The sequence below is a fragment of the Ranitomeya imitator genome, chromosome 10, assembly GCF_032444005.1.
Source record: "Ranitomeya imitator isolate aRanImi1 chromosome 10, aRanImi1.pri, whole genome shotgun sequence".
NCBI classification, from domain to species: domain Eukaryota; kingdom Metazoa; phylum Chordata; class Amphibia; order Anura; family Dendrobatidae; genus Ranitomeya; species Ranitomeya imitator.
The window spans coordinates 142,234,634-142,261,274 of NC_091291.1; the positions used below are offsets into that span (position 1 = coordinate 142,234,634).

Here is a 26,641-nt window from a genome sequence, read left to right on the forward strand (position 1 = left end):
AAAAAAAAAACACATGAGTCTTCCCAGTTAATCACTTATGTGCTAATTTTTTATTAATGTTTAATTAGTAAATTTTAAAAATGAAAATTCTGTTTTGTGCCTCTCATACCTGTGCACTTTCTGAAAATGAACATCTGGCACTGGGAAGGACTTAAAAGCATAAAATGCTGGGTTTTATTTTCACAAATAGTTTGTAAGGTTTTCTAAAAAAATATATACATATTGTTCCTAAAAGTTGTCCCTCCGCACTGGTGCCCTGCTTCTGCCCTTGTGTAAGTCTTTACTGAGATTTCAATATTCTACTCTGGGCCTACAAAGCTCAGGATGAACAGAACTTTTTCCTCCGATGGGATCGTATTTTTGTGCACGGAAAAATAATGACAATGTGATCGGTTAGAGCAATACAATATTTTATTACGGCCTGGGAGAGGCGCTACATCTATGACTCCCGGATAAACCACAGCAAGAATTAGAGATGTGCAATCTATAACGCTCCTCAATATGGAGGGAACGTGGGACTTCGGGGGGCCGCAGATCCAGGCCCCAAGAAGGCGAGTCTTCATTCAGAAAACGCGGTGATCTATCAGCTTTGAGGGGCTGCCAGGATCTGTTATTGTAACCTGGCGTCTGAGCATTGAACAGGGCTAATCCTTATTTAATGACTCCCAACATATTCCCCCAAATACCGAGTCCAAGAAGCCGAGCGCTGCACCCCTGCTGTTTAAAGGCGCACAACTGGCAAGAAAAAGGAGACTTTGAACGCAACATCAATTACGTGTTTAAGAAAACAGCGCGAGCGCCAGAACAAGCCGGAGAGGTCAGAGCCGAGCAATATTCATCATCGCCTCACTCCTACTGATCACGCCGGGGGCTCCGGGCCGCAACGCCAGGTTTACACGTTTTATTACACATGGAAAAGTAAATTATACACAACTACAAATTTTCTACGTTTCGCTTCACTTTCACTGCGCCAGACAGGATCTCGGCCTTTTTCTGCTGGACCTACGGAGTAAAAAGAAGAAAAAAAAAAGACATTATATTGTGTGCGTGGAAAACAATTTCCGATGGAGAAGCTTTCACAGTCCATTACTGGGAGGACATCGTAACGCATCGCCAAACACGAAACCTTCAGAGCCCGTTTCAAAACTTATTTGCCATGAAGGCGCTTTAACAAGTACACTGCCCCCTGCTGGCTTTACTGGCGGCAGCACTAACTGCTCTCCTGCTGTGACGTCTGCGGTTACTGATAGATTACATGGATGGGATGTGAGCGCCATTGCTCTAAACGATCACTTACCTTTACTGGAAACCAGAAAAGGGGACAATCACTTTGGTCCATTAGGACACAGCTAAGACCATAGAATACGTCTCTGCCACATTGTCACTTGGCGTACGTGGTGGTCTGAAATCCATCGCCTGACTCAGAGGCTGCAGCTCTATCCTGAAACTATGCTTTATACTGCAGCGGTTATCCCTTCCTCCATTACACAGCTGTGCCTTGTTAGGGCACAGATATGATCAGTGACACCAGCTCGGCTTCAATCGACGTTTGCCCTCTGCCGAGACATGCACATAAAGTAGTGTTCAAAATGATAGCCGTGTAATATGACTGACCAGATTAATCGCTGTTTTGGTATAAATTATATTCCCACAGGGCAGACACTGACAGCTTGGGGCCCCTGTGCAAGAAATGTGTCTGCCCCCCCCCCCCCCCCCTTCCTTTTATGGCAACAAAGACATGTATATATATATTACATGGTCTCCTTTATTATGTATATTGCTGTCCCTTATTATACAGAGGTGTTATCAGTCATTGCACAGGAGGAGTAAGTGAGCTGTGATATCACCTATTGTGAATGGTGGATCCTGTGTTATCAACTGTATATAGAGGTGTTTTCAGTCATTGTACAGGAGGAGGAGGTGAGCTGTGACATCATCTATTGTGAATGATGGATCCTGTGTTATCTGCTGTATATTGAGGTGTTATCAGTCATTGTACAGGAGGAGGTGAGCTGTGACATCGCCTATTGTGAATGGTGGATCCTGTGTTATCTACTGTATATAGAGGTGTTATCAGTCATTGTACAGGAGGAGGAGGTGAGCTGTGACATCACCTATTGTGAATGATGGATCCTGTGTTATCTGCTGTATATAAAGGTGTTATCAGTCATTGTACAGGAGGAGGAGGTGATCTGTGACATCTATTGTGAATGATGGATCCTGTGTTATCTGCTGTATATAGAGGTGTTATCAGTCATTGTACAGGAGGAGGAGGTGAGCTGTGACATCACCTATTGTGAATGATGGATCCTGTGTTATCTGCTGTATATACAGGTCCTTCTCAAAAAATTAGCATATAGTGTTAAATTTCATTATTTACCATAATGTAATGATTACAATTAAACTTTCATATATTATAGATTCATTATCCACCAACTGAAATTTGTCAGGTCTTTTATTGTTTTAATACTGATGATTTTGGCATACAACTCCTGATAACCCAAAAAACCTGTCTCAATAAATTAGCATATTTCACCCATCCAATCAAATAAAAGTGTTTTTTAATAACAAACAAAAAAACCCAACAAATAATAATGTTCAGTTATGCACTCAATACTTGGTGGGGAATCCTTTGGCAGAAATGACTGCTTCAATGCGGCGTGGCATGGAGGCAATCAGCCTGTGACACTGCTGAGATGTTATGGAGGCCCAGGATGCTTCAATAGCGGCCTTAAGCTCATCCAGAGTGTTGGGTCTTGCGTCTCTCAACTTTCTCTTCACAATATCCCACAGATTCTCTATGGGGTTCAGGTCAGGAGAGTTGGCAGGCCAATTGAGCACAGTAATACCATGGTCAGTAAACCATTTACCAGTGGTTTTGGCACTGTGAGCAGGTGCCAGGTCGTGCTGAAAAATGAAATCTTCATCTCCATAAAGCATTTCAGCCGATGGAAGCATGAAGTGCTCCAAAATCTCCTGATAGCTAGCTGCATTGACCCTGCCCTTGATGAAACACAGTGGACCAACACCAGCAGCTGACATGGCACCCCACACCATCACTGACTGTGGGTACTTGACACTGGACTTCAGGCATTTTGGCATTTCCTTCTCCCCAGTCTTCCTCCAGACTCTGGCACCTTGATTTCCGAATGACATGCAAAATTTGCTTTCATCAGAAAAAAGTACTTGGGACCACTTAGCAACAGTCCAGTGCTGCTTCTCTGTAGCCCAGGTCAGGCGCCTCTGCCGCTGTTTATGGTTCAAAAGTGGCTTTACCTGGGGAATGCGGCACCTGTAGCCCATTTCCTGCACACGCCTGTGCACGGTGGCTCTGGATGTTTCCACACCAGACTCAGTCCACTGCTTCCTCAGGTTCCGCAAGGTCTGGAATCGGTCCTTCTCCACAATCTTCCTCAGGGTCCGGTCTCCTCTTCTCGTTGTACAGCGTTTTCTGCCACATTGTTTCCTTCCAACAGACTTACCATTGAGGTGCCTTGATACAGCACTCTGGGAACAGCCTATTTGTTGAGAAATTTCTTTCTGGGTCTTACCCTCTTGCTTGAGGGTGTCAATGATGGCCTTCTTGACATCTGTCAGGTCGCTAGTCTTACCCATGATGGGGGTTTTGAGTAATGAACCAGGCAGGGAGTTTATAAAAGCCTCAGGTATCTTTTGCATGTGTTTAGAGTTAATTAGTTGATTCAGAAGATTAGGGTAATAGGTCGTTTAGAGAACCTTTTCTTGATATGCTAATTTATTGAGACAGGTTTTTTGGGTTATCAGGAGTTGTATGCCAAAATCATCAGTATTAAAACAATAAAAGACCTGACAAATTTCAGTTGGTGGATAATGAATCTATAATATATGAAAGTTTAATTGTAATCATTACATTATGGTAAATAATGAAATTTAACACTATATGCTAATTTTTTGAGAAGGACCTGTAGAGGTGTTATCAGTCATTGTACAGGAGGAGGAGGTGAGCTGTGACATCACCTATTGTGAATGGTGGATCCTGTGTTATCTACTGTATATAGAGGTGTTATCAGTCATTGTACAGGAGGAGGAGGAGGTGAGCTGTGACATCACCTGTTGTGATTGGTGGATCCTGTGTTTCTGGCTGTTTACAGGGTTGTTAAAAATTGCAAGATTAGTGTTATTTAACAGTAGGTAATTTTCTGGTGACACATTCCTATCTTGGGCCATGTACACACGGTCAGTATTCGGTCAGTATTTCACATCAGTATTTGTAGCCAGCAGTAGGTGATAAATACAGCAGTGGTGCAGATGTGTCTATGATACTTTTCCTCCGATTGTTCCTCTCCTGGTTTTGGCTACAAACACTGATGTGAAATACTGACCGAATAGTGAATATGTGATCGTGGCTTTAATCCAAGCAGCAGTGTGAAGAATGGAGAATTGTATCTGGCTGTCACATTTTTGTCATCCCTTCTAATATTTCAGAATTGTACGTCTAAGTCTAGGGCCGGATCTGATATATGACCCGAGAGACGTCCGGATCTGCTCGTGTTCAGTCTTATGGAATATACAGATCTCTGTAAGTCCATGTTCTCACGTAGCATCGACCCTGCGGATATCATTGTGTTGTGAAGAAGGATTGGGGGAGTCGGATATTTCATCCTCTGCACTGTAGAGAGTAAAATTCGCACCTTCGTCTGAAGCATAAATTGACCTGTTGCAGATCCTGCGCCCTTTATGCTGCGGATATATATTGCAGCATGTGCAGGAGATTTCTCATAATATTGTGCAATACTCCGCAAGCAAATATGCAGCAGAAAATCAATTGAGTTTTTGCTTTATGGGAACTAAACCCAAGAAAAGCTCAATATCCCCCAGTGTCTGACAAGAGAGCAGATGGCGCCATCTAGTGCCAGTCCAGAGGAAATACAGATTCTTCCCTGTTATATGCAGCTAACACTGCGCCCCCTGCTGGCTGCACCATGACTAGTCCTGTCCTGAACGATGCCTGTTGCTGTAATGGTCCTTATTTCTCTTTTCAATCAATATTGTTTTATTGTCTTTTTGTTAAAGAGGTTTGACACAACTCACCTCTGCCATCGCCTCTTCCAGCTGCATGAGCTCCTCGTAGTGATCCCGTGCCTCCTGCAGAGGGCGCACCATCACCTCTTCTATCTGCGGGAAGAGCTGCAGCACAGGTCCAGTTACTGACAGTGGGATTGTGGGTATTAACACATCGTATATTCTCAACACCAAAAAATGTATCCTATGCGGTTACCAAATACGAAATAAACACCTACAAAGAACAGGCACCACTCACAGACTAGCATATAAAAGAAATACTTTATTAATAACAAAAAGACCACTACATGGTCCTAAAATTACCTAAACAGGCAAGGGTGAGACACAACAGACACAGAACAATGGTGGACAAGAGACAACCTGGAAGTAACAATAAAACATAAAAGAATACTAAGTGTAGCAATATAAATCACATTTGGGACATAGTAACATAGTTAGTAAGGCCGAAAAAAGCCATTTGTCCATCCAGTTCAGCCTATATTCCATCATAATAAATCCCAAGATCTATGTCCTTCTACAGAACCTAATAATTGTATGATACAATATTGTTCTGCTCCAGGAAGACATCCAGGCCTCTCTTGAACCCCTCGACTGAGTTCGCCATCACCACCTCCTCAGGCAAGCAATTCCAGATTCTCACTGCCCTAACAGTAAAAAATCCTCTTCTATGTTGGTGGAAAAACCTTCTCTCCTCCAGACGCAGAGAATGCCCCCTTGTGCCCGTCACCTTCCTTGGTATAAACAGATCCTCAGCGAGATATTTGTATTGTCCCCTTATATACTTATACATGGTTATTAGATCGCCCCTCAGTCGTCTTTTTTCTAGACTAAATCGGCACACTGAATGATACGACAAGGCTAAAGGCGTATATACTGATAATTAATAGCCAGTGCTATAGTTGATGTACAGTGTAAACAAAGAGGAAAAGAAAAACGCACACAGTTTAGCATAGAAAGTAGCACACATATTGCACACAGAACCGGTATGTACAAAGCTTAAAATAAGGCTACAATAGGCCATATAGACCGGTCCATGAGCAATACAAAAGCCGCCATTGTCTAACAGCTGAGAGACCTAAGAAACAAGTGTTTACCCAGATGATGAAGGAGGCCAGGAGTCCACCACACCCGACGCGCGTTTCCGACACAGAAATGCTTCGTCCCGGGGTCTCTCAGCTGTTAGACAATGGCGGCTTTTGTATTGCTCACGGACCGGTCTATATGGCCTATTGTCGCCTTATTTTAAGCTTTGTACATACCGGTTCTGTGTGCAATATGTGTGCTACTTTCTATGCTAAACTGTGTGCATTTTTCTTTTCCTCTTTGTATACACTGTACATCAACTATAGCACTGGCTATTAATTATCAGTATATACGCCTTTAGCCTTGTCGTATCATTCAGTGTGCCTATGTCCCAAATGTGATTTATATTGCTACACTTAGTATTCTTTTATGTTTTATTGTTACTTCCAGGTTGTCTCTTGTCCACCATTGTTCTGTGTCTGTTGTGTCTCACCCTTGCCTGTTTAGGCAATTTTAGGACCATGTAGTGGTCTTTTTGTCATTAATAAAGTATTTCTTTTATATACTAGTCTGTGAGTGGTGCCTGTTCTTTGTAGGTATTAACACCGTATATTCTGCTGTACAGATATAAGAGCATGGATCGGCTGCTGTGCAGTCTCCTCTGGTCAGACCGCTAACTGTGCCATGTTTTCTCGCGCTTTGCGCGGTTTCCTTCCTGACCGCAGAGGATCCATCTTACGTACGTTTTTCTGACATTTGTACATGATACAATCTCGTACCTTCGTGACCGTCTCAAACATCGGCATCAAGACGAATTGAATGAATCCGATCTGGGCTTTGGGTTTTGTGACTTTATCACGATCCATAAATGGGGTGACTGGGAGACCCTCGGATTTTTCCCGATCACTCTGTAAAGGAAAACATTGGTGTTAGCGGCTCACATAGCTGCACAGATTATACCGCTATTATCAGGTCATAGGAAATCTGAGTAACTGCGATCCCCAGACTCGCAGGATTGCACCGATCCATAACATGGGCGACCATCTCCGCTGGTTTGTGTGCAGATAATAGCGGAGTACAACAGCACAAGTATCCGACAGTTTGTTACAGTGTATCAGGGCAGGGAAGATGCATCAGTCTGGAGTCCAGGCTGCTTACAAGACAGCAGGTTGTTTAGACCGGATACAACTGTAACAATCCCCTCAGCTGTGAACAGTAGATTTTCTCTTCTGTCTTCAGGGGTGCACCGCTCGTCTGCCGCCTGGCTCCCTGCGGGAAGCGATGCGCTCCTGAAGATTGACAGATCGGATCCACGGCATGGTCGCCCTGCTGGTCCAAATCGTGCCCTCTCCAATGCAGCAAGCAAAGGCAGCTTTACCCGGGAGCATCGGGAGCACAGGGAGGGTGAAGACGGCCGGATCCAGAGCAGCACCTGCAGACCCTATAGCTAACAGCTAGAAAGCGCTGCTCCTTACCTAGAAGAAAGCCCCTAATCCAAAATGGAATTCAATATAGAGAACAGCGCACAGAAAACCCTCAGATGACGTAGGGGCGAAACGCACGTTGGGGGCTGAGGAGGTGACACATTCTCTTATTTTTTGGGATGTCTTATTGTAATGCATCTTTATCTTTTCACTCTTGATTTTACTTTCGTACATTACATTGCACCAAATCTCTAACTTTCTTTAACTCCTAGAATTGCGCTGGAATTAGCCTTGTGTCTACACAATTCTCATCAGTCTTGGTACTATTCTGCCATCTTGTGGCTACTACTTGTATTGCGCTCTTATTTTTACTATTTTGTGTCTCCCACTGGCCTCCCCTTGCTTTCGTTGTCTTTATAAATAAAAAACTAGATATCCGGTATTAATTTTTTCAGACTAACATATACTAATACCTAAAACTATAATCTGTATTAAATAATTTAGAATAGACAAAAGATTTGTCTATTCTAAATTATTTAATAAAGATTATAGTTTTAGGTATTAGTATATGTTAAGTCTTTCGTTGTCTTTACTATTAACTTTTACATTTTATTTTTATTGTGTAGTAATGTATCAATAAAAAATGTGTCTAATTAAATTGGAGAAACGCATGATATTTTATTCCTCTGATCGTTTACATATCACTGCGGCTGTCAAAGCAACAAGCAGTAATTATAGACTTGACAATCCCACCTTTCTTGAGGGCATTTATAATATGAACACTAGGAGATTTTGAGTTTTTTTGTATAAAAAGTATAACTTTATTAAATGTAAAATATCAACAAAACAATAAATACATGAATAGAACAATTTGTCATAAGTATGGAAAAAATCATGTGATCGTATTAGGTGACAGCGCAACGTGATCGCTAATCAGGACTGAGAAGTCTAACAAGTTTCAGACATTACCGCTAATTAGGTATATAAATCAGCATGAAACAGAAAAGGTGCTCATATTTCATGCATGTGCCGAATTATGGGGACAATCACTCCCATATGGCACAATATCAAGGGTAAATGTCATATAGAAAATTCATAGAAACATTGCATCTATACATCTCATGGTTAAAGGTCAGTTACCCATAGTTTTGGAGCTCAGTCCTGTAGGCGACCACGTGCGTTTCGTGAGAATGATTCTCGCTTCCTCAAGGGGGCCCCCTTGAGGAAGCGAGAATCATTCTCACGAAACGCGCGTCGGGGAGAGTGGTCACTGACAGCAAGTAGAGATTATGACAATGCCTTGCTGTTTAGAAAGGAATAGTCATAATGGATGCATTGCTCACTTACCAGATAAACAGGTTATGGGGTGAGGTTGTCTCTAGCAGGGTCCTGTTAACCCTATATAACCCGCTTATATGATTTTCTATATGTTGTGACCGCTGTCACCTGCAGCACCGGATGTCACTATTACATCCTACAAGGCGGCCATGTATAATGACGGGGGAATACGGACCTGCATGAAATACTCCTCGAGCAGACAGTCCACCCAGGGCTCGGCCACCTCTGTGGGACGCACTTCATTAGAGATATCGCAGCACTTTATCAGCAACATCTGCAGCTGAGAGACAGAACATGTCGGGTCAGTGCAATAACTGACTGGAGTCATGGCCATTGTTCTAGGGGGCAGAGATGACCACACTCGCCCAGATTTCTGCAGGGCGACATTGTAGGACAGGCGCTGATATTGCACTACAAGTGTCAGATAGTGCAGCATTGAAAAAAAGGATTGTGACATTAGTAACTCTAGACAGAGTATGAAGAGAGGAGAATGTAATGGTGCTGGGTCATTAGCAAGATGGGTGACCCCCAGAGCGTTCATTAGAAAGATGGGTGACCCCAGAGCTTTCATTAGAAAGATGGGTGACCCCAGAGCGTTCATTAGAAAGATGGGTGACCCCAGAGCTTTCATTAGAAAGATGGGTGACCCCAGAGCTTTCATTAGAAAGATGGGTGACCCCAGAGCTTTCATTAGAAAGATGGGTGACCCCAGAGCTTTCATTAGAAAGATGGGTGACCCCAGAGCTTTCATTAGAAAGATGGGTGACCCCAGAGCGTTCATTAGAAAGATGGGTGACCCCAGAGCGTTCATTAGTAAGATGGGTGACCCCAGAGCTTTCATTAGAAAGATGGGTGACCCCAGAGCTTTCATTAGAAAGATGGGTGACCCCAGAGCTTTCATTAGAAAGATGGGTGACCCCAGAGCTTGCATTAGAAAGATGGGTGACCCCAGAGCGTTCATTAGAAAGATGGGTGACCCCAGAGCTTTCATTAGAAAGATGGGTGACCCCAGAGCTTTCATTAGAAAGATGGGTGACCCCAGAGCGTTCATTAGAAAGATGGGTGACCCCAGAGCGTTCATTAGAAAGATGGGTGACCCCATAGCTTTCATTAGAAAGATGGGTGACCCCAGAGCTTTCATTAGAAAGATGGGTGACCCCAGAGCGTTCATTAGAAAGATGGGTGACCCCAGAGCGTTCATTAGAAAGATGGGTGACCCCAGAGCGTTCATTAGAAAGATGGGTGACCCCAGAGCGTTCATTAGAAAGATGGGTGACCCCAGAGCTTTCATTAGAAAGATGGGTGACCCCAGAGCTTTCATTAGAAAGATGGGTGACCCCAGAGCTTGCATTAGAAAGATGGGTGACCCCAGAGCTTGCATTAGAAAGATGGGTGACCCCAGAGCTTTCATTAGAAAGATGGGTGACCCCAGAGCTTTCATTAGAAAGATGGGTGACCCCAGAGCGTTCATTAGAAAGATGGGTGACCCCAGAGCGTTCATTAGAAAGATGGGTGACCCCAGAGCGTTCATTAGAAAGATGGGTGACCCCAGAGCTTTCATTAGAAAGATGGGTGACCCCAGAGCTTTCATTAGAAAGATGGGTGACCCCAGAGCTTGCATTAGAAAGATGGGTGACCCCAGAGCTTGCATTAGAAAGATGGGTGACCCCAGAGCTTTCATTAGAAAGATGGGTGACCCCAGAGCTTTCATTAGAAAGATGGGTGACCCCAGAGCGTTCATTAGAAAGATGGGTGACCCCAGAGCGTTCATTAAAAAGATGGGTGACCCCAGAGCGTTCATTAGAAAGATGGGTGACCCCAGAGCTTTCATTAGAAAGATGGGTGACCCCAGAGCTTTCATTAGAAAGATGGGTGACCCCAGAGCTTTCATTAGAAAGATGGGTGACCCCAGAGCGTTCATTAGAAAGATGGGTGACCCCAGAGCGTTCATTAGAAAGATGGGTGACCCCAGAGCGTTCATTAGAAAGATGGGTGACCCCAGAGCGTTCATTAGAAAGATGGGTGACCCCAGAGCGTTCATTAGAAAGATGGGTGACCCCAGAGCGTTCATTAGAAAGATGGGTGACCCCAGAGCTTTCATTAGAAAGATGGGTGACCCCAGAGCTTTCATTAGAAAGATGGGTGACCCCAGAGCTTTCATTAGAAAGATGGGTGACCCCAGAGCTTTCATTAGAAAGATGGGTGACCCCAGAGCTTTCATTAGAAAGATGGGTGACCCCAGAGCTTTCATTAGAAAGATGGGTGACCCCAGAGCTTTCATTAGAAAGATGGGTGACCCCAGAGCTTGCATTAGAAAGATGGGTGACCCCATAGCTTTCATTAGAAAGATGGGTGACCCCATAGCTTTCATTAGAAAGATGGGTGACCCCAGAGCTTTCATTAGAAAGATGGGTGACCCCAGAGCTTTCATTAGAAAGATGGGTGACCCCAGAGCGTTCATTAGAAAGATGGGTGACCCCAGAGCGTTCATTAGAAAGATGGGTGACCCCAGAGCGTTCATTAGAAAGATGGGTGACCCCAGAGCTTTCATTAGAAAGATGGGTGACCCCAGAGCTTTCATTAGAAAGATGGGTGACCCCAGAGCTTGCATTAGAAAGATGGGTGACCCCAGAGCTTTCATTAGAAAGATGGGTGACCCCAGAGCTTTCATTAGAAAGATGGGTGACCCCAGAGCGTTCATTAGAAAGATGGGTGACCCCAGAGCGTTCATTAGAAAGATGGGTGACCCCAGAGCGTTCATTAGAAAGATGGGTGACCCCAGAGCGTTCATTAGAAAGATGGGTGACCCCAGAGCGTTCATTAGAAAGATGGGTGACCCCAGAGCTTTCATTAGAAAGATGGGTGACCCCAGAGCTTTCATTAGAAAGATGGGTGACCCCAGAGCGTTCATTAGAAAGATGGGTGACCCCAGAGCGTTCATTAGAAAGATGGGTGACCCCAGAGCGTTCATTAGAAAGATGGGTGACCCCAGAGCGTTCATTAGAAAGATGGGTGACCCCAGAGCGTTCATTAGAAAGATGGGTGACCCCAGAGCGTTCATTAGAAAGATGGGTGGACCCCAGAGCGTTTCGTGCTCTGGGGTCTTGCACTATGCTAAGACTTACGGTTTTCACATGTTCCTCTTTTGAGAAGTCAAAGTCCGAAACAACTTGTTTAAAAGACTCCAATATATCCCCGTGCCGAGCCATGTCTGTGGCTAGGATCAGGCGAATGATTGACTGTACGGTAAATATAAGAAACAACCCCAAAATGAGAAGGTGTCAGCTGTGCAGAGCGTGTGACCATTACAGCCGCGGTCCGCGATCAGTGACCTAATTACGTATATATGTATATACACCACCTGCCGGATCTGTTTGAAGAGCTCGGGGGAAATATTCGAGAAGATGTTGTTTTCCGGCTGTGCCAGGATTTGGAAGGCCACCGCGCAGTGATGGTTCTCCAGGGGCGATATGTCATTGTAACGAATCGCCAGCTCTGTGCGCGCATTGATCTGGTACCTGAAATCACAACATAATCATTTCATGTTCTGGTACAGAAGAGCTTACAATCTAGGGAGGGGCAAAACTATATTATTGTATCTGACCACCATAGTTGTAATGCAGGGGCTGCAGGGAAGAGCGCTTACGTGTTATTGTATCCTGGGTGGTCGAGATCGTGACACACCGCGGCCGTCATGAGGACCCCCAGCTCCAGAAGTGACAGCCGGCCCTGAGCAAGGGATAAAAGGCAGACGTGAGGGCGCGACATCACACTGCGCATCTTTATAGGAGAGATTTCAACAATAAATGTCGTCCTGCAGTTACTTAATCCTAACCTCTCCTGGGAAAGCTGGGTGACATCCAATATGTCTGCCATTACAGCTGCCACAGCGGCTACCCATGTACATCTCCTAGGTGAAGAGCTGATGTGATGGCGGACATATTGGCGTCACCCAGCTTTGCCAACATCAGGTAATCAGACCTGGAGATCGCAGAGGTGAATCATCCCGTACATCATCTGCGTCACACAGAAGCAATGGCGGAAGTTGTGGAACGGGTTGGTTCTGTAATTTTCTTGGATGCACAACTGTAAGAGGAAATCACAGAGATATCAGTGAGTGATAGACCGTCCATGTCCTAATCCACCGGCACACAACAACGGGCCCCGAGATTGTATTTGTGGCACCCTGCCGTATCGTCCCGCCATTATGTGACCCCGCGGCTCGTCCCCATAACTTGTGGCACAGTCTGGGTACATTTCATGCGTTACAACTTCTCGTAACCACAATGTTACTGACATCACTAAGTCTGAACGCCGGCCCCGGACGAGCGGCCGCGAATCACAAGGGGATTGTACAGAAGCCGAAATCACAGATCTGGAGCCACAATTGTGGGATGAATCTGCAGTTTGGTGTCATGGCCGCGGCACCTTGTGTGATAGGACGGCTCCATGTGCACTCGTGTCTGTGTTTGGGGCAAAACCAACTTTCTTGAATGGCAACTGCCTCGATTTTCTGTGTCCCTCATTCCCTCAGTAATCGGGGAGCTGTAAGGGCGGTCATATTGGTTGTCCTGCAGGATACTGTGGTGTTGGGACCGGGGATCGGTGTGTATGGCCCCTTCTCTATGTGATGTGTTTCCATATTGGTTGTCCTGCAGGATACTGGTGTTGGGACCAGGGATCGGTGAGTATGGCCCCTTCTCTATGTGATGTGTTTCCATATTGGTTGTCCTGCAGGATACTGGTATTGAGACCAGGGATCGGTGAGTATGGCCCCTTCTCTATGTGATGTGTTTCCATATTGGTTGTCCTGCAGGATACTGGTGTTGGGACCAGGGATCGGTGAGTATGGCCCCTTCTCTATGTGATGTGTTTCCATATTGGTTGTCCTGCAGGATACTGGTATTAGGACCAGGGATCGGTGTGTATGGCCCCTTTTCTATGTGATGTGTTTCCATATTGGTTGTCCTGCAGGATACTGGTATTAGGACCAGGGATCGGTGTGTATGGCCCCTTTTCTATGTGATGTGTTTCCATATTGGTTGTCCTGCAGGATACTGGTATTGAGACCAGGGATCGGTGAGTATGGCCCCTTCTCTATGTGATGTGTTGCCATATTGGTTGTCCTGCAGGATACTGGTATTAGGACCAGGGATCGGTGAGTATGGCCCCTTCTCTATGTGATGTGTTTCCATATTGGTTGTCCTGCAGGATACTGGTATTGGGACCAGGGATCGGTGAGTATGGCCCCTTTTCTATGTGATGTGTTGCCATATTGGTTGTCCTTGCAAGATACTGGTTTTGACACCAGGGATCGGTGTGTATGGCCCCTTTTCTATGTGATGTGTTTCCATATTGGTTGTCCTGCAGGATACTGGTATTAGGACCAGGGATCGGTGTGTATGGCCCCTTTTCTATGTGATGTGTTTCCATATTGGTTGTCCTGCAGGATACTGGTATTGAGACCAGGGATCGGTGATTATGGCCCCTTCTCTATGTGATGTGTTGCCATATTGGTTGTCCTGCAGGATACTGGTATTAGGACCAGGGATCGGTGAGTATGGCCCCTTCTCTATGTGATGTGTTTCCATATTGGTTGTCCTGCAGGATACTGGTATTGGGACCAGGGATCGGTGAGTATGGCCCCTTTTCTATGTGATGTGTTGCCATATTGGTTGTCCTTGCAAGATACTGGTTTTGACACCAGGGATCGGTGTGTATGGCCCCTTTTCTATGTGATGTGTTTCCATATTGGTTGTCCTGCAGGATACTGGTGTTGGGACCAGGGATCGGTGTGTATGCCCCTTTTCTATGTGATGTGTTTCCATATTTGTTGTCCTGCAGGATACTGGTGTTGGGACCAGGGATCGGTGAGTATGGCCCCTTCTCTATGTGATGTGTTGCCATATTGGTTGTCCTGCAGGACATTCGGTTTTGAGACCAGGGATCGGTGAGTATGGCCCCTTTTCTATTTGATGTGTTTCCATATTGATTGTCCTGCAGGATACTAGTATTGGGACCAGGGATCGGTGTGTATGACCCCTTTTCTATGTGATGTGTTGCCATATTGGTTGTCCTTGCAAGATACTGGTTTTGAGACCAGGGATCGGTGTGTATGGCCCTTCTCTATGTGATGTGTTGCCATATTGGTTGTCCTTGCAAGATACTGGTTTTGAGACCAGTGATCGGTGAGTATGGCCCCTTTTCTATGTGATGTGTTTCCATATTGGTTGCCCTGCAGGATACTGGTGTTGGGACCGGGGATCGGTGTGTATGGGCCCTTTTCTATGTGATGTGTTTCCATATTGGTTGTCCTGCAGGATACTGGTATTGGGACCAGGGATCAGTGAGTATGGCCCCTTTTCTATGTGATGTGTTTCCATATTGGTTGTCCTGCAGGATACTGGTATTAGGACCAGGGATCGGTGTGTATGGCCCCTTTTCTATGTGATGTGTTTCCATATTGGTTGTCCTGCAGGATACTGGTATTGGGACCAGGGATCGGTGAGTATGGCCCCTTTTCTATTTGATGTGTTTCCATATTGGTTATCCTGCAGGATACTACTATTGGGACCAGGGATCGGTGTGTATGGCCCCTTCTCTATGTGATGTGTTTCCATATTGGTTGTCCTGCAGGATACTGGTATTGGGACCAGGGATCGGTGAGTATGGCCCCTTTTCTATGTGATGTGTTTCCATATTGGTTGTCCTGCAGGATACTGGTATTGGGACCAGGGATCGGTGAGTATGGCGCCTTTTCTATTTGATGTGTTTCCATATTGGTTGTCCTGCAGGATACTACTATTGGGACCAGGGATCGGTGTGTATGGCCCCTTTTCTATGTGATGTGTTTCCATATTGGTTGTCCAATATGATACTGGTATTGGGACCAGGGATCGGTGAGTATGGCACCTTTTCTATGTGATGTGTTTCCATATTGGTTGTCCAATAGGATACTGGTATTGGGACCAGGGATCGGTGAGTATGACCCCTTTTCTATGTGGTGTGTTTCCATATTGGTTGTCCTGCAGGATACTGGTATTAGGACCAGGGACCGGTGTGTATGGCCCCTTTTCTATGTGATGTGTTGCCATATTGGTTGTCCTGCAGGATACTGGTATTGAGACCAGGGATCGGTGTGTATGGCCCCTTCTCTATGTGATGTGTTTCCATATTGGTTGTCCTGCAGGATACTGGTGTTGGGACCAGGGATCGGTGAGTATGGCCCCTTCTCTATGTGATGTGTTGCCATATTGGTTGTCCTGCAGGATACTGGTATTGAGACCGGGGATCGGTGTGTATGGCCCCTTCTCTATGTGATGTGTTTCCATATTGGTTGTCCTGCAGGATACTGGTGTTGGGACCAGGGATCGGTGAGTATGGCCCCTTCTCTATGTGATGTGTTGCCATATTGGTTGTCCTGCAGGATACTGGTATTGAGACCAGGGATCGGTGTGTATGGCCCCTTCTCTATGTGATGTGTTTCCATATTGGTTGTCCTGCAGGATACTGGTATTGGGACCAGGGATCGGTGAGTATGGCCCCTTTTCTATGTGATGTGTTTCCATATTGGTTGTCCTGCAGGATACTGGTGTTGGGACCAGGGATCGGTGAGTATGGTCCCTTCTCTATGTGATGTGTTGCCATATTGGTTGTCCTGCAGGATACTGGTATTGGGACCAGGGATCGGTGAGTATGGCCCATTTTCTATGTGATGTGTTTCCATATTGGTTGTCCTGCAGGATACTGGTATTAGGACCAGGGATCGGTGTGTATGGCCCCTTTTCTATGTGATGTGTTTCCATATTGGTTGTCCTGCAGGATACTGGTATTGGGACCAGAGATCGGTAAGTATGGCCCCTTCTCTATGTGATGTGTTTCCATATTGGTTGTCCTGCAGGATACTGGTATTGAGACCAGGGATCGGTGTGTATGGCCCCTTCTCTATGTGATGTGTTTCCATATTGGTTGTCCTGCAGGATGCTGGTATTAGGACCAGGGATCGGTGTGTATGGCCCCTTTTCTATGTGATGTGTTTCCATATTGGTTGTCCTGCAGGATACTGGTGTTGGGACCAGGGATCGGTGAATATGGCCCCTTTTCTATGTGATGTGTTTCCATATTGGTTGTCCTGCAGGACATTCGGTTTTGAGACCAGGGATCGGTGAGTATGGATCCTTTTCTATGTGATGTGTTGCCATATTGGTTGTCCTGCAGGATACTAGTATTGGGACCAGGGATCGGTGTGTATGGCCCCTTTTCTATTTGATGTGTTTCTATATTGGTTGTCCTGCAGGATACCAGTATTGGGACCAGGGATCGGTGTGTATGACCCCTTCTCTATGTGATGTGTTTCCATATTGGTTGTCCTGCAGGATACTGGTATTAGGACCAGGGATCGGTGTGTATGGCCCCTTCTCTATGTGATGTGCTGCCATATTGGTTGTCCTGCAGGATACTGGTATTAGGACCAGGGATCGGTGTGTATGGCCCCTTCTCTATGTGATGTGTTTCCATATTGGTTGTCCTGCAGGATACTGGTATTAGGACCAGGGATCGGTGTGTATGGCCCCTTCTCTATGTGATGTGCTGCCATATTGGTTGTCCTGCAGGATACTAGTATTGGGACCAGGGATCGGTGAATATGGCCCCTTTTCTATGTGATGTGTTTCCATATTGGTTGTCCTGCAGGATACTAGTATTGGGACCAGGGATCGGTGAATATGGCCCCTTTTCTATGTGATGTGTTTCCATATTGGTTGTCCTGCAGGATACTAGTATTGGGACCAGGGATCGGTGAATATGGCCCCTTTTCTATTTGATGTGTTTCCATATTGGTTGTCCTGCAGGACATTCGGTTTTGAGACCAGGGATCGGTGAGTATGGATCCTTTTCTATGTGATGTGTTGCCATATTGGTTGTCCTGCAGGATACTAGTATTGGGACCAGGGATCGGTGTGTATGGCCCCTTTTCTATTTGATGTGTTTCTATATTGGTTGTCCTGCAGGATACCAGTATTGGGACCAGGGATCGGTGTGTATGACCCCTTCTCTATGTGATGTGTTTCCATATTGGTTGTCCTGCAGGATACTGGTATTAGGACCAGGGATCGGTGTGTATGGCCCCTTCTCTATGTGATGTGCTGCCATATTGGTTGTCCTGCAGGATACTGGTATTGGGACCAGGGATCGGTGTGTATGGCCCCTTTTCTATGTGATGTGTTGCCATATTGGTTGTCACACCTGCAGAGACTTTTTGCAGAGACTTTTTCTGTGACATTTGCTCTGTACTCGCACATGTGACCTCATTACCACCACTAGTGACACCCGCTCCTGCCCCCTATACGAGTGTCATTGTTACCAGGTCCTAGCAGCGGCTTATTTGGGCTTATTTTGGGTACGTACCAGCCAGCGCTTCAGGGTAACGGGGTTCACGTTGAATTCCCGCACAAGTCCAAGGTCGTGATACATGAACTCCAGACAGCTCAGCATCTGTGCAGACAAAAAGGGGACATGAGCGGCCTCATGTATGATCACACCCATTGTTTGTGTGCGGACCCCTGAACATTAAGCGTCATCCTATACCCTGTGTATCACTGTATTGACCCTCCTGGCTCAGGGGAGACGAGGGGTGCTGTGTAAGAACTACAACACCCATCATGTAATTCAGCTAAATTCTGTTACTCTGGTTTCCCCTCCTGAAATGCTCTGTGCTGCGGGGCCATCCAGCCTGTTATCTCCGTCCTGGCTCTGGTCTCATATCTTACCTTCTGGTCCAAGTTTTGGAAAACAAACCTCATTGTATTCCCAGTGCCAGACATCGAATGTGGGCATCTTCAAGGTCTCGATGGTCTCCGAAGTCAAAGTGTACTGTGGAAGCAAAGACCCCACAGGATCATCGATGGGTCGTGTACAAGTGTTAGTCTGTCAGTACAGTTATATCGGACATTGGTCGTCATCATGCCCTGTGAACCCCCTCACATCTGTCTCTTAAAGGGGCCCTCCTGCATTACAGAAGGAGGAGGATGATGGTCATCACTATGTGTTGGTCATTGGTTTACCTTTGGGTAGTTGGGAACATCCCTGCAGGGGTTTATCCGGATTATGTCACCAGAGCGGTAATATCTACAGGGACAGCTCTGTCTGCTGGAAAAGACAAATGGAAAGAGGCTCAATAGGTTATTCCCATTATAGTACATGGTAAACTGGCGACCTGCTGGTTGTAAATCCCCCGATACTGCAGAGACAAAGCGTCCTCCGCTCGCTGCATTGGGAGAGTGCCCCTGGACCATACTGCCACCCTGGGAGGCTGCGGAGCGGAGCGCTTCTGACGAAAGCACCGGAGACAATCACTTATGGAGTAATTAAAACTTTTATAAATCCAGAACTGTGTAAAAGTTTTAGGCGAGTGTTAAAAAAAAATGCTGCAGAGTAAAAAGCTTTCAGAAATAGAGAATATAGTTTACATCATCAGTATCTGGTGACCGCCCTTCACCTCCATCATCAGTATCTGGTGACCGCCCTTCACCTCCATCATCAGTATCTGGTGACCACCTGTCACCTCCATCATCAGTATCTGGTGACCACCTGTCACCTCCATCATCAGTATCTGGTGACCGCCCTTCACCTCCATCATCAGTATCTGCTGACTGCCCTTCACCTCCATCAGTACCTGGTGACCGCCCTTCACCTCCATCATCAGTATCTGCTGACTGCCCTTCACCTCCATCAGTACCTGGTGACCGCCCTTCACCTCCATCATCAGTATCTGGTGACCACCTGTCACCTCCATCATCAGTATCTGGTGACCGCCCGTCACCTCCATCATCAGTATCTGGTGACCACCTGTCACCTCCATCATTAGTATCTGGTGACCGCCCTTCACCTCCATCATCAGTATCTGCTGACTGCCCTTCACCTCCATCATTAGTATCTGGTGACCACCTGTCACCTCCATCATTAGTATCTGGTGACCACCTGTCACCTCCATCATTAGTATCTGGTGACCGCCCTTCACCTCCATCATCAGTATCTGCTGACTGCCCTTCACCTCCATCATCAGTATCTGGTGACTGTCCGTCACCTCCATCATCATTATCTGTTGAAGGCCTGTCTGATAAGGATTTTCACAGCAAGTACAGCAGCCTCATCAGGACTAAGATATGTGATCCATCCATGCATTTTTTTCAGGTGACAGATCAGCTTTGCTCTTTGCTCATGTGTGACACTTGCAGAACTGGTTGTCACTGACCTGCTGCTTCTTTCCTCCAGTTCATCCCGCAGCTGCTTCACTTCCAGTTTACACTTGTCAATATCAATCGCTCTCCGACCTTCCGCTAGAAGACAAGGGCGGGAGATATCAGGTGCAGGGGATGTGGGGCACAGGGGACGTGGGGCACAGGGGACGTGGGGCACAGGGGACGTGGGGCACAGGGTGAAGCGTCTTATGTTCTTACATTAGGACAGTGATGGTTGTGACTGTAGATTGTGCGGCGCTCCGCTGTGTTCGGGTGCTGCTATGGACAGGCCGTGACAGTCATGGCTCATCCATGTATAAAAACTAAATTAATAAGAACAGTCAACTGCATAGCGGCCTCGGTGGATCCTACACATCCGACTACTGATTGATCCGAATATCCGGCCGCGGCCATTATTCTGCCGACAGCTGCGATATGCAGCTCTGTAACTCAGCACATCCGGACGCTGCCAGCAGCGGGAACAGCCGATGGTCGGGGGTCCAGGGTGTCGCACCCCCAACGATCAGATATTAATCACCTATCATAAGGAAAGGCCTTCAGTGCAAAAGTCCCAGACAACCCCTTTAAGTGACTTTAGTAGATTTGTGTGTTCACAATTTTCCTTTGCTGAATATAAATCGGAGTCTGCTGGTTTATAGATAAAAATGACAGATGTGAATATTTAATCATCTTTGTCATAGAAAATAATTTCCAAAAGCGAAATGAAGAAGAGAATAAGGAGGGTACAATGTCTCACCTTCGACCCTACGCTCTAATGTTGCGAGACGCTCATAGATTTCTCTCTTCAACTCACCAATTCTGAAAGCTCTGATAAGGAAAAAAATTTTACTATGGGGATCTCCTTATATACAGATTAATACAGTCACCACTAGAAGGAGCTCACTACATACAGATTTATACAGTCACCACTAGAAGGAGCCCACTACATACAGATTTATACAGCCACCACTAGGGGGAGCTCACTACATGCAGATTTATATAGCCACCACTAGAGGGAGCTCACTACATGCAGATTTATACAGCCACCACTAGAGGGAGCTCACTACATGCAGATTTATATAGCCACCACTAGAGGGAGCTCACTACATGCAGATTTATATAGCCACCACTAGAGGGAGCTCACTACATGCAGATTTATACAGTCACCACTAGAGGGAGCTCACTACATGCAGATTTATACAGCCACCACTAGAGGGAGCTCACTACATGCAGATTTATATAGCCACCACTAGAGGGAGCTCACTACATACAGATTTATATAGCCACCACTAGAGGGAGCTCACTACATGCAGATTTATATAGCCACCACTAGAGGGAGCTCACTACATGCAGATTTATATAGCCACCACTAGAGGGAGCTCACTACATACAGATTTATACAGTCACCACTAGAGGGAGCTCACTACATGCAGATTTATACAGTCACCACCAGAGGGAGCTCACTACATACAGATTTAGGCTATGTTCACATTTGCGTTGTTGGGCGCAGCGTCGTCGACGCATACCGATGCATGTGTCATGCGTTGTATTGCGTTTTACGACGCATGCGTCATATTGACGCACAGACAGGGCGCAGAGGACGCTACTTGTACCGTTTTCCCTGCACCGAAATTCCTGCTCTGTACAATCTTATGACAACTCATGTGTCGCAAAACGCTGCGTTGTGTACATGCATTGTTGGTTGTGTCACCGACGCTGCGCCCAACAACGCAAATGTGAACGTTACCTTATACATTCACCACTAGGGGGAGCTCACTACATACAGATTTATATAGTCACCACTAGAGGGAGCTCATTATATACAGATTAAAATACAGTCACCACTAGAGGGAGCTCACTATATACAGATTTATACAGTCACCACTAGGGGGAGCTCACTATATACAGATTAATACAGTCATCACTAGAAGGAGCTCACTACATACAGATTTACAGCCACCACTAGAGACAACTCACTACATACAGAGTTACACAGCTGCCACTAGAGGAAGTGTATTACATACAGATTTATACAGTCACCACTAGAGGGAGCTCACTACATACAATTTTATATAGTCACCACTAGAGGGAGCCCCCTACATACAGATTTATACAGTCATGACTAGGGGGAGATCACTACATACAGAGTCATACAGTCAAAACTAGGGGGAGCTCACTACATACATATTTTGTACTCACAGATGAACATTCTTATCTAGTGTGGGTCATACCCACCTTGTAAATTCCTCTGTCACTTGTGCCAAGAGTGTCTGGAAAAAGTCTTCTTTTTCTAAAAAAAAACCATGAAGATCTAGAATCTAAACATGTCACTGTCAGACCTATAGCCAATTGTTAGGGCCTTACCTGTTCGTGGAGATGCTTCCTGAGAGATTATCCGATACGGAGAGCTGAAATTAGCGTAAGAAAGTCACTATGTAGATGTCTGTGTGTTAATATGAGGTCCATTGTGTTTCCGGATTCCAGGTGGTGATACTATGTGCATAATACACATATACTTACTTCTTGGAGTTGGCCGGTATGGTGCGGTCAATGGCAATCAAGATGCCCCGCTGGTCCACGAGTATAATGGACGATTGCCTGATAGTAAATACACATTAATGTACACTATGTATTTGTACAGACCTGTCTGGGAACGATACATTTTATCTGCTGAGGTTCTGTTAGTGACCATTTACCATGGGAGTCCAGATGTGGAGCACAGAAGCTGCTTGATGTCACCGCTGCTACACTGCTGACTGAAAACCATCTGCAAAAAGCAAAATCTACCAATCATGACAGTAAATGCAGATGTAGGCAGCACATGGAGAGTTACAAGGAGGGCTAAAACAGCATTCAGCATGGAGTATTTGCACAAAAAGGAAAAAAAAGCGCAACTTTTTGCCCCTTTGCTATGACTTGGACATTTTTATAAAATATGGGCAGAGCGTAGCTGGACTAGATCAGCCCATAGGTGGCACAAACTGCCTCTCCGGAGAGGAAGAGGGCTAGAACTCTAGAGCCCCCTATTAGTAGTAGCAATCCTAAAAGTCAATGTTGACCCTTTAACGAGCCTTGCAACATGACTTGGGATAAAAAACAAATCAGAATATCAATTTATGGACACTGTGTTTCGGGGTACTGCCCCTCATCAGTGCAAAGTGGAAGATCTGGATTTGCTGGGTGAGAGTCGTCTGATCGGCATCTAAGGGGTAAGGTTTCTCCTTTCGGAGAGTGACATGTCAAGCCTGACCTGCCGAGGTAAGGAGACTTTTAGCCTACCAATGCTAAGTCATGTTGCAAGGCTTGTTAAAGTGTTGACATTTAGGATTGCTGCTTCCAATTGGTGGCACTATAGTTCTAGTATTCTATCTCTCTGAAGAGACAATTTGCATATTTAATCTTCCAGAGGAGTACTGCAAGGCTTAAAATTCTCACCTTGGCATGCCAGGTTTAACATTTCCCGCTAGGCATGGAGAAACGTTACCACTTAGAAAATGGAGGAAACACAAGATGACTGTCAAATCTTCCTTAGTCTGGGGCTCCATGCAAGATCTCGCTTTGTAAGGATGATTCTGAGAGAGGTCAGGAATCAGCCCAGAACTACACGGGAGGATCTGGTTAATGACCTGATGAGAGCTGGGACCATAGTCTGAAACATTCCTATTAGTTACACACTACGGCGTCATGGATATAAATCCTGCAGGGCACACAAGGCCCCCCTGCTCACACCAGCACATGTCCAGACCCGTTCTAAGTTCACCAATGACCATCTGGATAATCTCTCATATGTGAAGGCTTTCTCCCAAAAGATCTCTCCACAGGTGATTAATGGGATGTAGATCACCTATGGATGATCCAGACTCATTGTTGCCTCTTTAGAACTCTCCAGCACTTTGTTTCCATCCACTTCTGGAGGCTTCTTGAAGTATGTTTGGGGTCATTGTCCTGCTGGAAGACCCATGACCTAGGACGCTAACCCAGCTTTCTGACACTACATTGCCACCCCAAATCCTTTAGTAATCTTCAGATTTCATGACGCCTTGCACAAAGTCAAGGCCCCTAGTGCCAGAGGCAGCAAAACAACCCCAAAACATCTGTGAACCTCCACCATAACTGACTGTAGGCCTCATTCTGTTTTCAGTAGATAGTAGAATGATGTGCTTTACCAAAAAGCTCCATCTTGATTTCATCGGACCACAAGACGATTTCCCAGAAGGACTTTGGCTTATTCACGTACATTTTGCAAACTGTAGTCTAGCTTTATTATGTCTCTGTGTCAGCAGTGAGGTCCTCCTGGGTCTTCTGCCATAGCTTTTAATTTTATTCAAATATTGACGGATAGTCGGCGCTGACACTGACGCACCCTGAGCCTGAAGGACAGCTTGGATTTCTTTGGAATTTGATTGGAGTTGTTAATTCCCCATTTGGACTATCCTGTGTTGCAACCTTTCAATTTTTCTCTGCTGTCCACGTCTACAGTGTCATGGGTTGTAAACGTCTGGATTATATTACGCATCGTGGACAAGGGAACATTGAGATTTTTGGAGATGGACTTGTAACCTTGAGATTGTTGATATTTTTCAACAATGTTGTTTATCAAGTCCGCAGTTCTATTCTCCATGCTTAGTGTGGGACACAGACACAATACAAAGACTGAGTCTACTTCTCCCTTTCCTTTTTTTGAGCTGTTCCAATACAAACAAAATAAATAAACATGTATAATTGCAATAATGTACTGGGAGAAATACTTTATTTTTTGGAACAATTTCAAGGGTGTCTTCACTTTCGGCCATTACTATATATATGTTGTATATCAGTGTTCATATTTTTAGGGGATGTCTGATCCTATGTAAATAATCTAATTATGAGAAGTTCGCTATCTAATCTGCATCAGTATCTCTGCTTGCTGTGAGTGATGGGAAACTAGACCCGTCAGCCTAGTCCTCCCGAGCTGAGGACTGGATTTCCATCCTGAGACAGCAGCACCAGTACCTCTTATCTAGACTGATACACTGTAAAGAACCCTCAGCTGTGAGAGCTAGAAGATCTGTAAAAATTAACAGCCTCTGAATTTAAAGCCAGAATTTTCCCAATCACTGACAAAGCAGGGATCTTGGAAAGAATGAGGAATTGAAACAAAGGATATTAGGACATGGCAGATCATGTTCTGGCGAGTTTTACTTTCATGGAGTGACCATTTCGGACTCGCCCGCTGTCGTTCTGCAATTTCCCACTTTCACACCTCAGTCAGTGTCTGTAGGACTTACCTTCCGCACTTTTCCATCTACCTCCAGGAAGATAGTCTTCTGCGCTGAGGCTGCTGATCCCATCTCTGGTCTATTCAGATCTCACCTCTAGGATGGCACGGCTAGTATGTTAGGAGGTCTCCTGTCCCTGCTCCCCCTGTATTGGGAGCATCTTATACAAGGAACTTATTTGTTGCTCTCGTCTCTGTAGATTTGTGTGCGGCGTGTCCTGGTCCTCCGACGGCTTTGATCATTTATCATTAGGAGCCAAGTATAAAAGGCGGCCACACTCAAAAGGACAGAAAGAAAAGGTGTCATTACTGCCGCCGTGTGTCAGAATACATCTGGTTGTCATGGGAAGGCGCTTGTAATAAGCCCTCTCCACATGCGCACACCTGGGACCAGCCGCCAACTAAAAATATAGGAAACCTGGCAGAATACGACCAGTAACTGCTGGATGTGATGATCTGTGTAATCCCAGGGCATGAGACATTATTCACATCCCCTCCGTTGTGCAATAGTTTTGAAGTCTGATCTGGGCAGATTTGTAGTCGCCATATTTTAATGTCTTAAAGGGCTCCAGGAAATGAATGGAGCGGCGTTCCAGCATGAGCACCGCTGCTCCACTCGTGGGTATAAAAATGCCCTTTTCTGCCCAATGATAACAGAAGTTATCTTCTATCCTACACACAAGTAACAACTAGTGTGCACCGGACGACCCCGTCAATGATTACCTTCCCTGAACTCTAAGCTTATGTTCACACACAGCAGATACGCAGCACACTCTCCGACCACTGCGTATCACAAGAGACTGTACCGAATCCCATCCAGATGCTGTGGAAAAAACACTCATGGACCATATAAAGGTCTCCTTACCCAAACGTGCCAGGAATCACAGCCTGCTCCGGGTCTTAGACCCTCGGCCGATCCAAGCATCACGATGTGTAAAAGCGGCCTAAAGCGCACAGAGCGCCTCGGTGTCCGACCCTGTAACTTGCATTATAATGTGTACTGGCCAAAGGGCAATGGTGACTTCTAGGATAACTAATATGCGGCAACAGAGAGCCAGCTGGCAAAGAGCTAATATACTTGTCTCCCAGGAACCATTGCCTGATCTACCACACTGCCCGCGCCAGCTGGTGGTCTGCAGACGTAGGAACATTACCCCACAACTCACACAAATTGGGAGAAATTCTGTCCTATTAAAGTTATGTCTCCAGTATGAACAGTCGGCAGCGGAGAGCGCCGTGTTTCACCAGGGGTAACGCCATCGATTGTAGGGGCGGCAGTGACAGCGGGATTGTAAGAAAGC

General features: G+C 45.7%; 1 protein-coding gene across 2 annotated transcripts; it reads right to left on the reverse strand.

The window, feature by feature from the left end:
- Positions 1-23: 23 nt before the first annotated feature.
- On the reverse strand, positions 24-25,664 carry LOC138651714 (high affinity cGMP-specific 3',5'-cyclic phosphodiesterase 9A-like). 2 transcript variants are annotated; one of them, XM_069742131.1, is made up of 18 exons: positions 25,351-25,664; positions 22,780-22,850; positions 22,604-22,681; positions 22,448-22,491; positions 22,319-22,373; positions 20,841-20,911; positions 20,098-20,182; positions 18,908-18,992; positions 18,642-18,716; positions 18,252-18,338; positions 12,828-12,932; positions 12,493-12,575; positions 12,208-12,364; positions 11,972-12,085; positions 9,022-9,126; positions 6,864-6,992; positions 5,071-5,166; positions 24-1,002 (listed from the first exon to the last, which is right to left on the reverse strand). In XM_069742131.1, the coding sequence occupies exons 1-18, from the start codon at positions 25,411-25,413 to the stop codon at positions 934-936; spliced, it is 1,572 nt and encodes a 523-aa protein (XP_069598232.1). In that variant the 5' UTR covers positions 25,414-25,664; the 3' UTR covers positions 24-933. The 2 variants fall into 2 exon arrangements, with proteins under 2 accessions (XP_069598232.1, XP_069598231.1); XM_069742130.1 differs by lacking the exon at positions 25,351-25,664 and having other exon boundaries at positions 802-1,002; positions 22,780-23,068.
- Between the last annotated feature and the right edge of the window lie 977 nt (positions 25,665-26,641).

Coding starts and splice junctions, on each gene's coding strand:
- LOC138651714 (XM_069742130.1), bottom strand. CDS start 22,943: ATGCTGAATGCTGTTTTAGCCCTCCTTGTAACTCTCCATGTGCTGCCT. Junction 18,339..18,641: donor GGCACTGGGAATACAATGAG/GTTTGTTTTCCA, acceptor TTGTCTGCACAG/ATGCTGAGCTGTCTGGAGTT. Junction 12,933..18,251: donor TTACCCTGAAGCGCTGGCTG/GTACGTACCCAA, acceptor TTCCTCTTACAG/TTGTGCATCCAAGAAAATTA.